The sequence below is a fragment of the Pezoporus wallicus genome, unplaced genomic scaffold, assembly GCF_028554395.1.
Source record: "Pezoporus wallicus isolate ANWC-B61680 ecotype Strahan unplaced genomic scaffold, APGP_CSIRO_Pwel_v1 contig_3181, whole genome shotgun sequence".
Lineage (NCBI taxonomy): Eukaryota > Metazoa > Chordata > Aves > Psittaciformes > Psittacidae > Pezoporus > Pezoporus wallicus.
The window spans coordinates 4848797-4862724 of NW_026641700.1; the positions used below are offsets into that span (position 1 = coordinate 4848797).

General features: G+C 38.4%; 1 protein-coding gene across 3 annotated transcripts in view; it reads right to left on the reverse strand.

The window, feature by feature from the left end:
* Positions 1-984: 984 nt before the first annotated feature.
* Positions 985-13928, reverse strand: part of KCNH8 (potassium voltage-gated channel subfamily H member 8) — a 202311-nt gene continuing 189367 nt past the window's right edge. For all 3 annotated transcript variants that reach the window (XM_057424885.1, XM_057424886.1, XM_057424884.1), the window contains one exon: positions 985-2543. In XM_057424885.1, the coding sequence (XP_057280868.1) occupies positions 1833-2543 (711 nt within the window). In that variant the 3' untranslated portion in view covers positions 985-1832. The remainder of the gene's footprint in view (positions 2544-13928) is intronic.

Sequence of the window (13928 nt, forward strand, 5' to 3'; positions counted from 1 at the left end):
GACAGGATTCTTTTTTAATTTCTGGGATATGCCTTATTTAATCAGCACTTCTCTATTTAACCTTAAACTAAGTGAAAACTGGAATAGAAAGAAAATAAGAAACTCTACATAGAAACACTCATGTTGAAGTATAACCGCCCTGACAAAATTCAGGCATCTCAAAATGAGAGATGACAATTTGTCCTTAATTTGTACCAGTGGGAAAAAGGATGCCGAAAGATGTAGACTGGGCACAGAGTTTCAGCTGAGATTTGTGTTCCTATGCACAGCCAAAAGTTAACAATGAACGTAGTCTTTGAGGTGTTTTTTTGTTTGTTTTTTTTAAGACAACCTCCTATGGAAGTAAAACAAAAATCTGTACTCTGTAAAAAAATTTACTTAAGAACAATTACCATTTTATTAAATGTGACTTAATTTATTTCTCTATTTTAGAACACGTATTTTGGGTTGTAAACACGTCGTTTTTAGAAATCTTACTCGAGAACATGCAAGCATGATGCATATTGTGCATCTTCAAATATATAAATCAAAATTCCAATGCAAAGCAGTAGCTCTGGTTGCACTGTAGTAATATGAGTTTTTAAATATGTTAGATAGTGAAAAGAACCTTAAAATTTCCTTTGAGCGTGAAATCAATTTCTGGATTAAATAATTTGCCAAACCTATAGTTTGTTTTTTTTTTTAAACTAAAAGTCAAAGCTAGATTTTATATATGTAAGTAAAAATATCCAATAAATAAATATTTCAAACTTAATTATTTGATTCTGACTAAACTATTGTAAATTTATCTTTTAATATTCCTCAGTTCACTCAATAGTTTCCATCCTTTTTAATTTTCTTGTTCAAATACAAAATCCCAAAACAGGGATGTGTATTAAGATGTTGACTTGGTCTTACCAATAATAGTGCAATATTAAGACACAAACCCAAAGGTACTTAATGTTATAAATATAACAATTCACTTCAGTGATTACTGACTTAATATAGGATACAACATTCCCGCTGTTTTATTTTTTTAAATAAAATAATAATTTACTTGTATTCCACCAGCATGAATACATTCATTGCAACTTGCATGCACATAAAAGGGAATCCATTTGTAAACTACATAATATCTGAGCAATAAATAGTATTTGATCTAATACATGATGGTAGTGCATTTCTTGTTAAAATTGCAAGCTTTTACCAAAATGAAAACAAACTCTTTTTCTCTTTATAAATATTTTAAATAATTTTTAGTACATGTTTCATACCAAGTATATAAAAATAGTATTTTTAGATAAATTAAGAGGTTTAATTTACATGACAAATAACGTGCAACAACTAACCACTCTACCAGCTCTATTTGGTTGATTGTCTAGGTGACATGCAGCGATAATTGTCCCTTCGCCTTCATGGAACTGACAAACAGACCAGCAGGACCCATAATCACCTGAAGAAAACAGTGCCATAGATATTGTTTAGGAACAACAGTCAGACACTCAGGGAAAACCTTTGCTTTGATGAACAAAAGCTGCCCATGACAGTTCTTTTGTCCTAGACTTCCAGCTGCTCTGACCCTCAGGGTCTTTGGACTATCACAAAAGTCTTCCAAACAGACCAGTAAGTTATATCTGTATACAAAATTCTTTTCAATATGCTTCTAGAGTCTAGATATTTTTTTCTTCCTGTAGTATGAACTGTCAATACCTTTTTCTTCTTTCTATAAATCTGAATTTTCATGTTTGTAAGTCTCCATGATCACCAGAGGAAAGGTCAAATAAAGCTGTCATTCAGTCTAAATTTAAAACTGGCAGTTGTGACACATGCTTCAAGTACCACTTCAGTGTTTCTCATACATCTATGGCTTGGTAATCTTTATCTTTAACATCCCTTGTGCTTGTCGCAATGTCTATTGGTAAATGTGGGGTCTGTGCAGAAACGACTCCAGCTGTTCCTTCCAGGTTCCATGATCCCGGCAGGTTCTCAAGGCTTAGTGAGCTGATTGCTCCTTGGCTAAAGCTACCTTCCTCAGATCTGCTCGGGAGCACAAGGTGTAATGATGTCTCTGATGAAGAGCATACTGAAGAAGAAAGGGTTGCTGAAATAGACTGAAGAGGAGTCAAGGTAGTGTCTGAATGGGGAGAGATGCATCTTAAAAACTGCAGATTGTCTTTCTGAATTACCTGATACTGGGAAGAGGAATTGTGAAGGCCTGGTGTATAATAAAATTCAGCATCCATAGAATTTTGCAGGTTGGGTTCAGTTCTTTGGGGACTGCTGCCTACAGAGGACAGATCAGTATTCCAAATATCACATAAAGTGTTGCTGCGGCAAGGTTGTGCTTTGGTGTAAGTAAAGTTCCCAGCTTGCAAGTGCGTGCAAGGTTGATGTGTAGTCCAAGCCATTCGAGACTGAAGACTGTCCAGGGTAGGACTTCGAGATGTGCTGTGCACAGCACAGAACGCTGGAGTCTTCTGGGAGGTGAGCAGGTTCTCCAGAAGGTGCATCACGTTCTTCATATTCTTACTTAATTGTGAGACTTCTTGAGTTAAAGTTGTGACCTGTTATGGCAGGGCAAAATATCACAGTATTTGTGCAGTCATGCCTGAAGTACACACATACATACCTTCTTTTCCTTCTAACAACATCAGTTTTGACCTGTGGCACAAGGTCTTTAAAGAAATATACTCTACTAATATATGACATTGATAGCTGCTTTATCAATCATGAAATATTTTAACTCATAAACCTTTTTTATTAACCAATTTTATACTGATGAGTGAAATAAAAAAAAAAGGGATCTTCTGAAATCTTGTCCATAAATACACATGTTAAATAAATACTGCTGTCTTCATAGTAAAATAAAAGAAACCCATACCCAAAGCTGTCAGATGCAAGATGAAGTTGCATGAAATCTAGCGGACTACTACTAAAAAACTAGAAACTCTAAACCCCACTTGTTATCAAGAAACATTTAAACAATATAAAAGCATGTGAAATGGTTAGCTTCCATGTAGTTATTTTTATGCTTGAAAGGTATTACATATCAAACACAAAGAGAATAATCCATATCATAGATTACTCTGCTTTAGGTGCAAAAGGAAGAATCCTATTTTCTGTTAGACTTCTTTTTTGTTTAATGCTGAAACCATTGATATGATAGTATCCAATTAATCTCATGAATTATAGGAAGTCTATAATCTCCCCAAAACTGCTGGTTTGGGTCAGGAATGAGATTGGCAAATTCTGAATTTATATTTTGAAGTAAATTGGTATATAATATCAATGGGAATATTCACTAGGACATTATAAGGATATTTTGGGAAATGAAAAGCCTAATTCAAACATAGAAGTGAGCAACCTGCCATTTCAAATTAGTTTGTCTTTCCTTTTTCTTTTTTAAGGAAAAGTTTGTAGAATGTTAAAATCAGTCAGTTATTTTTAATAAAGAGAAATCAACCTATCAAGAGGTAGAAATGAACTTTGTCTCCATGGCAGCTAATCAATCTATTTCAGGTTAGACCACTGTCATTACTGTTAAAATAGAGTTTCTCATAGTGAGGCTATTGAAAATACTCTGCTGAAAGAAAGATATAAGAGAACAGTTATCTTCAGAAGGATAAACCACCTATAAAAAAGGAAACAAGGCTAATTCAGAGGGCTTTTCTTTGCCCTGAGGTAAGAGCACCACCAATTAGGTGCCCTACTCAGATTAATTTTCCTGTAACCAGAAACGGAAATACAATTTTCATTTTTCTGATGGGATAGTGAAAAGGTGCTGAAAAGACAGTTACACAGGCAATATAAATATCAAGAAATTCAAAATTAGAAGGGAAGAAGGAATCTCCAGTATAGCTCCTATGCATCTGTTCATTTCTCTCTGAGCTAAGAGTTCAAACCCATCATGTTGTTTTAATAGTTCTGTAATGATCACCCTATCCCTGGAGTGAAAAATTCTTAATTGGAGGAGACTCATGAGGGTCACATTACAGGATCTCTCTGTGTCTCTCTCCACCTCTCTCTCTGTTTTGTTACCTAATTAAGTCCTGCTAGGCAGAAAATAACCATGAGATCTCCTTCTGCCAGCTGAGATAAAGCTTTGAATGCTAGGTAGTACATCTGAACTTCAGTTAATGTGAGGGATTAAAATATGTTAAGAAAGTGATATGTGAACAGGCTTCCTGTGGGTTAGAACAGCAAAAGAAGGTTTTTGGTACTGTCACTCTGTAAGGAAACACACTGAGGTTTCTGGACAAATCAACCACACAGGAATCTTTTTCTCCACTGGGAACTGGGAGATGACATTACAAAACCTCCAAAAGCTTCTTTGGAAAGAAAAGGGGAAGAAGGACAACCAAACCCATGGGTACATAGATTCAGTGGTCATCACTGCTTTTTAGCATCATCACTGTTCCCTACTCCTAGCAGGTAACACAACTGTTTTCTGTACCTAATTTCCCATCTTAACACATATTTTACTGGGCTTTCTGCAGATAAGTATTACATTGAGTGTGCACCATACTACGGATGTTGTGTGAAAATATCTGCAACTTTAAAATCATAGAATCACAGAACAGTTTGGGTTGGAAGGGACCTTAAAGATCATTTAGATTATCTGCCCATCCAGCCTGGCCTTGAACACTTCCAGGGATAGGGTATCCACAAAGATGTCTTGTTTGGTTTGGCTCATATTTTCCTCTTCCAATGATGATTACTTAAAGGCTTTAAAAAAAATTTAATTATCCTTTAACATATTTCTGTTGACAATTCATTGAGAAAATACAGTAAAAATCAATGCCGGCCTGAGTACTTGTGGAAGTCTCGAACTTTTGCTAATTACAACTTGCTTTTGTGACCAGACACTATTTTTGATGTATCACCTAGCTCTTAGAGTGCAGTCTTCTCATAAGCTTGCTCTCGCACAGTCGTAGGAACTAACCTGATAAAACCTCCTTTGATGTATACTTTAATAACTTCCAGTAGTATGATAGTTTAAAATCCAAAGTATCTATGCCAAACTCTGTTAGAAATTGACCACCATTTAGTGACATCTATTTGGATAAATACTGCTTGTCACACAGGCAAAGCAAATATGTAATTTTCTGGATAATTTAAAAACTTCTCTGGATTTTACAAACCGTTAATCTTACCTCCAATATCTGTAAATCTATTAATTACCATCTATCTCTATATTACTATACTTATATACTTACACTATTACACTTATACTATTACTGTTGCTATTAATGCTATACTGTTTATGCAATCCTTTTTACATCCTGCAGTGATTCTTGAACAGCTGCAAATAAGCATGTTTAACAGTGAACAATTTGATCAATACTGTTAACAATTTCAAAGTGCTCCAGAAAGTGTGAAAGAATAGAGATTAAAAGCAAAAGAAATTTTAAGTCTATGAAACAGAAATTGAAAGCAGTACAGTTTCCTCCTGAGTGAAAGGACTAATTCCTTGCATGCTGTTAAAGCTATTTTCTTTTCAGTAGTTCAGTGATTATTGCTAGGCAATACAGCTAGTTGTACAAATGGTTCCCGCTGTGCTAGGCAGACAGCTTTAAAATGATCTGTGAGATCCCAGCTATACTTGAAATGCTGCCTTAACAGTTTCTAGAACTTGAAGTTACTGCAGTGTTTCCTAATACAGAAACTGGGGTTTATACAGATGATACAGCTTTAATTAGCAGGAGGTGTTTCTCAGGTTCCTACCTTTTTAGAGACTCTGTTATAAAGTAAGAATATCTCTTAGAGGTTAAAAAGATATGTATATATATTTAATGTATGGACTTTAATAATAACTCTTTCTGATGCTCTGACATAGAAGTTTTAGTAGTTGTATTTTGCAATTTCAAATTACTTAGTTTCACTAGAAAGGGTATTTTTTTTATTACCAGTATTAAACTGTTATGCAGTTTGTTCCATGTAGTTAGTCAAGTAGGAATGGAGGTGATTGTATTTAAACCTTTCCATAAAAATGATGAGAAGCTCTATATAATGTATGATGGTGAGACCCCACCTGGAGTAGTATGTTCAGCTTTGGGGCCTTCAGTGTAGGGAGGATGTGGACCTGTTGGAACGAGTCCAGAGGAGACCACAAAGATGATCTGATGGCTGGAGCACATATCCTATGAAGACAGGCTGAGAGAGTTGGGCTTGTTCAGTCTGGAAAAGAGAAGGCTCTGGGGAGAACTTAGAGCAGCTTCGGGTGCCTAAAAGGGGCCTACAAGAAGGCTGGAGAGGGACTTTTTACACGGGTGGGTGATAGTACAACAGAGAATGGCTTTAAACTGAAAAAGGGCAGATACAGAGTAGATGAAAGGAAGAAATTCTTCACTGTGAGGGTGGGCAGGTGCTGGCACAGTTTGCCCAGAGAAGCTGTGGCTGCCTGTCCTGGGTTCAGCAGTAGCAGTCATGTTTCTCCTTTGTGGTAGCTGGTGCAGTGCCGTGTTTTGACTTCCAGCCTGGGAACAGTGCTGGTGATACCGATATTTTCGGTTGTTGCTAAGTGATGTTTACCCTGACCAAGGACTTTGTGAGGCTCATGCTCTGCCAGGGAGGAGGGGAAGCCGGGAGAAAGCAGAGAGGGGACGCCTGACCCACACTAGCCAAAGAGGTATTGTCTTTGGCGGGGGGGAGGAGGGGCTCAATTGTTCTCAGCCTGGCACCACTCACTGGGAGTGAGTGAACAAGCTGTCTGGCTAGGGTTTAAACCACGACACTGCCCCATCCCCTGGCAGTGTTCAAGGCCAGGCTGGATGGGGCTTTGAACAGCCTGGTCTAGTGGAAGGTGTCTCTGCCCAGGGCAGAGGAGTTGGAACTGGGTGATCTTTAAGTCCCTTCCAACTCACACCAGTCTATGATTCTATGATTATTGCTTTAAATAGTATTGGCTAAAAAGATTTCTTTGCTTTTCTATTATATATTCCAACCTTCAATTTATTTTTTTTAATGTTAAATTTTATACTAGAATGCCTACCTGTCATCACTCTTCCTGTATAAATCTGGAATAAACCTTTTCTGATTGGACGCTTTACACCCTGGTACTTTTTTGGCTGTTTTTTACTCCCTTTTGCAATTCAAAATTCACCCCGACATCCTCTACCATGACTTTTTCTGAATAGCTAAAGAAGTGAAGAAAAGTTGCTTCTTGAAAATGGAAATTGCATTTTGCCAACTAGGGGAAGCTTCCTGACTTGCTCTGAGTATGGCAGGCTTCTCTCTTGCCTTGCTTGGTGTTTCATTGTTTCTTCTATGCTGGTGCTTCCTAGAGTCAGGGTGACTTTTAACTAGAATGAGTTGTCTTTCAAGGCTCAGATTGGCGAGATGCTGATATCCTATTTCCCAGTAAGTGCATTTTTGAATGAATGAAAGGAGAATTGAGCAGGGACAGACTTTTCACTGATCATGTATCATCATTTCTATGGCTATTGGTATTACTATGACAGACATTTCTGATTTAATGGCACTTTAGCAATAAAGCTAGTTGCAGTAGAAAAAAAAAAGAAAAAAAGAATCCAATGCAGCCAATCTCAGTTCAGATTAAATATATAGGATTTGTGTAGTGATATGATGATTCAGTTTCAGTGAAATAAATCCACAAATCTGGAAGGCTGTAAAATTGGCTTTATCCTGTAGAGGAAGAAGAAAATGTACTGGTTTCTCTGCTGACTTGCCAGCCAGCCCTTGGGTAGTTCCAGGGCAACCAATCTGTCTGAGTAAATTAGGACCCTGAAATTATTGTTAATGCTATTAAACAAGTAAGGACAGAACAGAAAAGTATAAAACGCTATACAATTTGAGTGTGTTCAAACTAGGTGATCATTAAGGTCCGTCCCTTCCAACCCAGATTATTCTGTAATTCTATGATCAATGGTTTGTTGTCATCCCTGCACATTTCAAATCATTCGTGTTAGCATCCTACCCTAATCTGTTTTTATTTAATGTTTATTTTTAATGACTAAATGGAATTCATGTTCATTTTTAAATATCAGTAATATGAAATTCAATAAAGATAAATGTTAAGCATTACATCTGAAAAGAAAACGTCAGAGGCATGAATGTAAGTACAATATTCTGCTTATGCAGTGTAGTGGAATGCTGCTGAATCACTTAGGCTGGTACAGCTTGAATTTAAGTGCTTTGTCAGTGACTTAAAAATTCTAAACAATGAAAATCCAAAATAAAATGCTACCAATGAAAAGTTTTAGAACATGTGACAGGCAAAGACAGAAGGAATTAAGTTTGTTGAGATCTGCTGGAACAACATGTGTTTCCACTGTAAATTGGTTTTAGAAGGAGAACAACAACTGGCTCTTTCTTATATCTTCGAGGCATAAGAGGAAATGCAGTGAACTTGCATACCAACATTAAGGTGTAGAGAAAATAGAGCTTTTCATTACAGGAAGGGCTTGAAATGCTTATTAGAAAGTGAACTGAACAATTGTTATCATCTGTCATGGTAGTAGTATTTTTAATTCAAATCTGAAGTCAGCTTTTGGTGCCCAGCTGATTTTTTACAGTGCATGGCTTCCTGTCTTAATTTGTTTCAGGTGCCTTTCCACCAAGGAAAAGCGCAAGAGAGACAACACAGTGTATAGGACCTATGCCACGTATGTGCTGTATGCCCTGCTTAAAAAATAAATTAACCTAAGCTTTAGAGCATCGGCTATTTTTGTTACCTTCACTTGTCAATAGGTATTAAGCTTACATTAAAAGGAAGAAAAACACCCTGAACCTGGAAAGAGTACAATCCTTAAATTACAAAAGCAGACAGAGAGACAAAGCAATAACAAAGCAGGAGTTCACTGTAAATATAAATATCAATGCTAAATATATTTTTACAAGTCCCAGTAAACAAAAAAGTATTTATGTGGTATTTATGGTTTTGAAGGTTTTTATTTCTTAACACAAATAATACTAGGTTTTATGTCTTGACTTTTATGCTAAATTTTCATTGCTAAAATCCCAAATTTATAATTAGTTGTAATTAGTTTTATCATCAATAAATGTTGTTCATTCACTTTTTGCCGCATTTTTCTTGTTTGAAAGATATTTTGCAAAGTGACTTACTGGGATGTCTTTGCTGCAAAATAATTTCTCTCATGTGATAATATAGTTGAACTTGTCACAAATAACATGGTTTTAATTACTGTAAATCAGGTGAATTCTTTATATGAGTTCTCAAGCTGCAAACTGAACTTCAACAGTACATTTCCTATGCAAAACTGAAGGCCTGAGTAACTTAGCTACCAAAGCTTCTTTGTTGGCACTTGACGACAAAATGACTGTTTCCATCATGTGCACACATTTTTAGTATTAAGGAATACGTTTTCAAGGATCACCGGCTACAAACTCAGGAGTTTTGCATCCCAACTAGAAAGAAGTGCAGAAGAAGGGCCAGGAGACCTCCTTGGATGGATAAAGAGCTACTGCGGAAAATTCAAATGAAAAAAGAGGCTTATAAAAGATGGAAGCAAGGACAGGCAGCCTGGGAAGAGTACAGGGATGCTGTCCAGGAAGCTAGGGACCAGGTTAGGAAATCCAGGGCCCAGTTAGAATCAAACTTGGCTAGGGATGTTAAGGATAGCAGGAAGGGATTCCACAGGTGCATAGTAAATAAAAAACAGACTAGGGAGAATGTAGGTCCCCTCTGGAAGCTCTCGGGAGAACTGGCTACATAGGATTTGGAGAAGGCTGAGGTTCTGAATGACTTCTTTGCCTCAGTCTTCACTGGCAAAGGCTCTGACCAAACCACCCAAGTCTTGGAAGGCAGACGCAGGGTCTGTGAGAAGGAAGACCTTAGGCCCACTGTAGGAGAGGATCTGGTTCGAAACCATCTTAAAAATCTGAACGTGCATGGGACCTGATGAAATCCATCCACAGGTCATGAAGGAGCTGGTGAATGAAGTTGCTAAGCCATTAACCATCATATTTGAAAAATCATGGCAGTCAGGTGAAGTTCCCGACGACTGGAAAAAGGGAAATATAACCCCCATTTTCAAGAAGGGGAAAATGGATGACCCAGGGAATTACAGACCAGTCAGTCTCACCTCTGTGCCTGGCAAAATCTTGGAGCAGATTCTCCTGGAAGGCATGCTAAGGCACATGAAAAACAACAGTGTGCTTGGGGACAGCCAGCATGGCTTCACTAAGGGGAAATCCTGCCTGACCAATTTTGTGGCCTTCTATGATGGGGCTACGGAACTGATGGACAGGGGTAGAGCAGTTGATGTCATCTACCTGGACTTGTGTAAAGCGTTCGACACCATCCCACACGACATCCTTGTCTCTAAATTGGAGAGACATCAATTTGATGGGTGGACCACTCGGTGGATAAAGAACTGGCTGGATGGCCGCACACAAAGAGTTGTGGTCAATGGCTCAATGTCCAGCTGGAGACCAGTAACGAGTGGTGTCCCTCAGGGATCGGTGTTGGGACCGGTCTTGTTCAACATCTTTGTCGCTAACATGGACAGTGGGATTGAGTGTGCCCTCAGCATGTTTGCCGATGACACCAAGCTGTGTGGTTCGGTTGATACGCTGGAGGAAAGGAATGCCATCCAGAGGGACCTTGACACGCTTGTGAGGTGGGCTGATGCCAACCTCATGAAGTTTAATCATGCCAAGTGCAAGGTCCTACACCTGGGTGGGAGCAATCCCAGGCAAAGCTACAGGTTGGGCAGAGAAGAGATTCAGAGCAGCCCTGCAGAGAAGGACTTGGGGGTGTTGGTTGATGAGAAAATGAACATGAGCCGGCTTCAGTGTGCGCTTGCAGCCCAGAAAGCCAACGGTATCCTGGGCTGCATCAAAAGGAGCGTGACCAGCAAGTCGAAGGAGGTGATCCTGCCCCTCTACTCTACTCTTGTGAGACCTCACCTGGAGTATTGTGTGCAGTTCTGGTGTCCTCAACATAAAAAGGACATGGAACTGTTGGAACAAGTCCAGAGAAGGGCCACGAGGATGATCAGGGAACTGGAGCACCTCCCGTATGAAGACAGGCTGAGGAAGTTGGGGCTGCTCAGCCTGAAGAAGAGAAGGCTGCGTGGAGACCTCATAGCAGCCTTCCGGTATCTGAAGGGGGCCTACAAGGATGCTGGAGAGGGACTCTTCATTAGGGACTGTAGTGACAGGACAAGGGGTAAAGGGTTCAAACTTAAACAGGGGATGTTTAGATTGGATGTAGGGAGGGAATTCTTTCCTGTTAGGGTGGTGAGGCACTGGAATAGGTTGCCCAGGGAGGTTGTGAATGCTCCATCCCTGGCAGTGTTCAAGACCAGGTTGGAGAAAGCCGTAGGTCATATCGTTTAGTGTGAGGTGTCCCTGCCCATGGCAGGAGGGTTGGAACTAGATAATCTTAAGGTCCTTTCCAACCCTAACTATTCTATGATTCTGTGGTTCTATGTTTTGATTTAAAAAAAAACCTTTTTTTCCTGTCCTGAGAGGAGAATGAGATTGATTTTTGGCAGCTGGATGTGAAATATGTTCTAAAATAATTTATTTATAAAGGTCCTTTAGGTGATTTGGAAAATAAACCTATTTATTTAGTATAACTCTTTTTGTTATATGAAAGTGAAATATCCCTGTGAATGCATTTTCTCTGTTCTGAATAAGTGCCAAATGCTTAGAGTATTTTAAGCACTTGCATGAAAAAAAAACAAAATTAAAAATAGCTGAATTTCCACTAAGTACTCCAAGATGCTGCTAAATAGAAGGCAATTTTCTAGTAGAAAACCTGACCCTATTCATATTTCCTTATGTTTGGTTTTTTTTCAGTTGAATGGGAGAAATGTGAGTGCTCTGTTCATTCTACAGTTTTAGTACTATAATTGTGCAGTCCTCTGATGTGGTAAAGTGATCAGCCCACAGATTCTGAGCCCAAAGGAGGCTGCACTGGAGTTGGTTTCCATATGGGCAAAACACGAGAAACATAGAAATCTGAGTTCACCTGCATGCACTGGGCAGGATGTCCTCTAGAACTGAGTGTGAAATCATGTACATATATGTTTGAATAGCCGGCCACATACTGAATGGCCTGCCACATACGGAACATGCTAAACTACAATGAAAGTCATGCCTTTTTTATTCAGTGATTATTTAGACTAAGCGGAATGGGAAAATGGTGTAGGAGATCAAATAGTCATATTTCACACCATCTTGCAATACTGAACTGGAGGGAAATTTCCTTTTATCAGCTTGTATCTCGTTCCAGCTGAAAATGAGAAGCGAGGTTAGATAGGGGTTTGAAGAACCTGGGTAAATGTCTGAGCAGCCAAACCATGGAGCTATGCAATAAGAAGCTGGGGTGTGTTTCAAGTCTTTCTCACATTGCCTAATAGAGGGACTGCTGACATTAGAGCATACCCTCCTTAGAGGGATTCTGTCCATCCATTAGTCCTAAAGTTAGTGTGTAACAAACCCTGAGAAATGAAATCAAGGTTCTTCCTTCTGTTAAACCCATTTTTAGGTGAATGAACTTTCCATTGGAAAGTAGTAATAGTAGTGAATGCCATATTCCTAAAATACTGCCAAGAGCTCTTCTGGATATCTAAGCTGGGTATAGCTTGTTTTGTAGATTTTTCTCTGGGGTAACTCTTTGATACGCTTTGGTTTGCTTTGCTTTGCTTTGCTTTGCTAACAACAAATTGCACTGAATGTCTGAATAGGAAGATGCATGTGTTTGTTCTCCCAGTGAACAGCTGAAATGTTTTTAAGCTAACTAGTGAACTGTTGTAATATAATTGCTTTTCATGAAAGCAGTTATTTTAGCATTTGTTGATTGACTTCTGACCTCCAATGGAAAATGTAGTAATGTTTGCTGCTGTTGGCTACTTGTGACCTGCTTTCTTGCATTTTCTTTTTCAGGAGGTTGCATGTCTTAATAGGTTTGTTTCTAACTCTCCTAGTATTTTAACTACTGCTTGCAGTCTGCTGAAGCATCAGTCGTAATCTTCCATTAATGGTCATCAAGTGATGGAATGATGAAAGGATGGGGTCTACGAGTGTTCAGTACTTAATGTAACAACAAAACCCCCAAGAAACAGCTATTGTAAGCCAGCAGAACTCATAGGCTCATTTGGGTAAGTACCAAATCAGTATTGTCCATTCAGAAACTCCAAGTGGGCATGTTTGAGTATTTACAATATATGCAATTAAGGAGGCTTACCCTTATGCAGTTTTTTCAATGTAAATTTTGATACATGGGAGGACTTGGAGAATATCTGTCTCTGGGATTTGAGTCCAGAATATTCCCTATGAAATCTAAATCTACGCCAGTTTAGAATTGCTTCTAATACTTTTTTTTTTTTATGTCCAGTCCTATATTTGTGCCTATTGTATGCCCATGCATTGTCACATTGAATTGAGAATTCCCACATATGTAAATATTTCTATGCTTAAGACTCTTGCTTGGTCAGAATGCAGAATGACATTTTCTTTGCTAGTGGACTTCTTAGAAGACAAAATGTGACCTTGGAAAGTAGAGAATACTGCTTCCAACTGCTGCAAGACACCAAACCCAATCTTTATTTTAAACATATCTACACTAGTGTAGATGTAACTCTATGTAATATACCCTATGCAACATGGAATAAATTAGTCTTAGAGATACTGCAAAGTTGAATATAAATGTTCCCTTAGGTTCCTAGACTAATTCTGGTGTGTTTTCCAGAGCGTAGGGTTTTCTATAATAATTAATTTAGCCTCATGTAGGTCTATAATGCTCTATAACTTCTGTGAGGTTCTGTAATCTGGAAAAAGTATCTTTCTCTGCTGTGATTAAACAGCTGTTCTCAGATGTTTTTGACATTATTGTGCTATTTGTATCTTCTGATTGCATTACTGCTACTGTAGTTGTATCTTTAACCAGGTTAGATGTAAATCAATTCAGGTGTTGCCAAAAGATGTCTGAACCTACCAAAACCTTTTTTGGCTTCCAG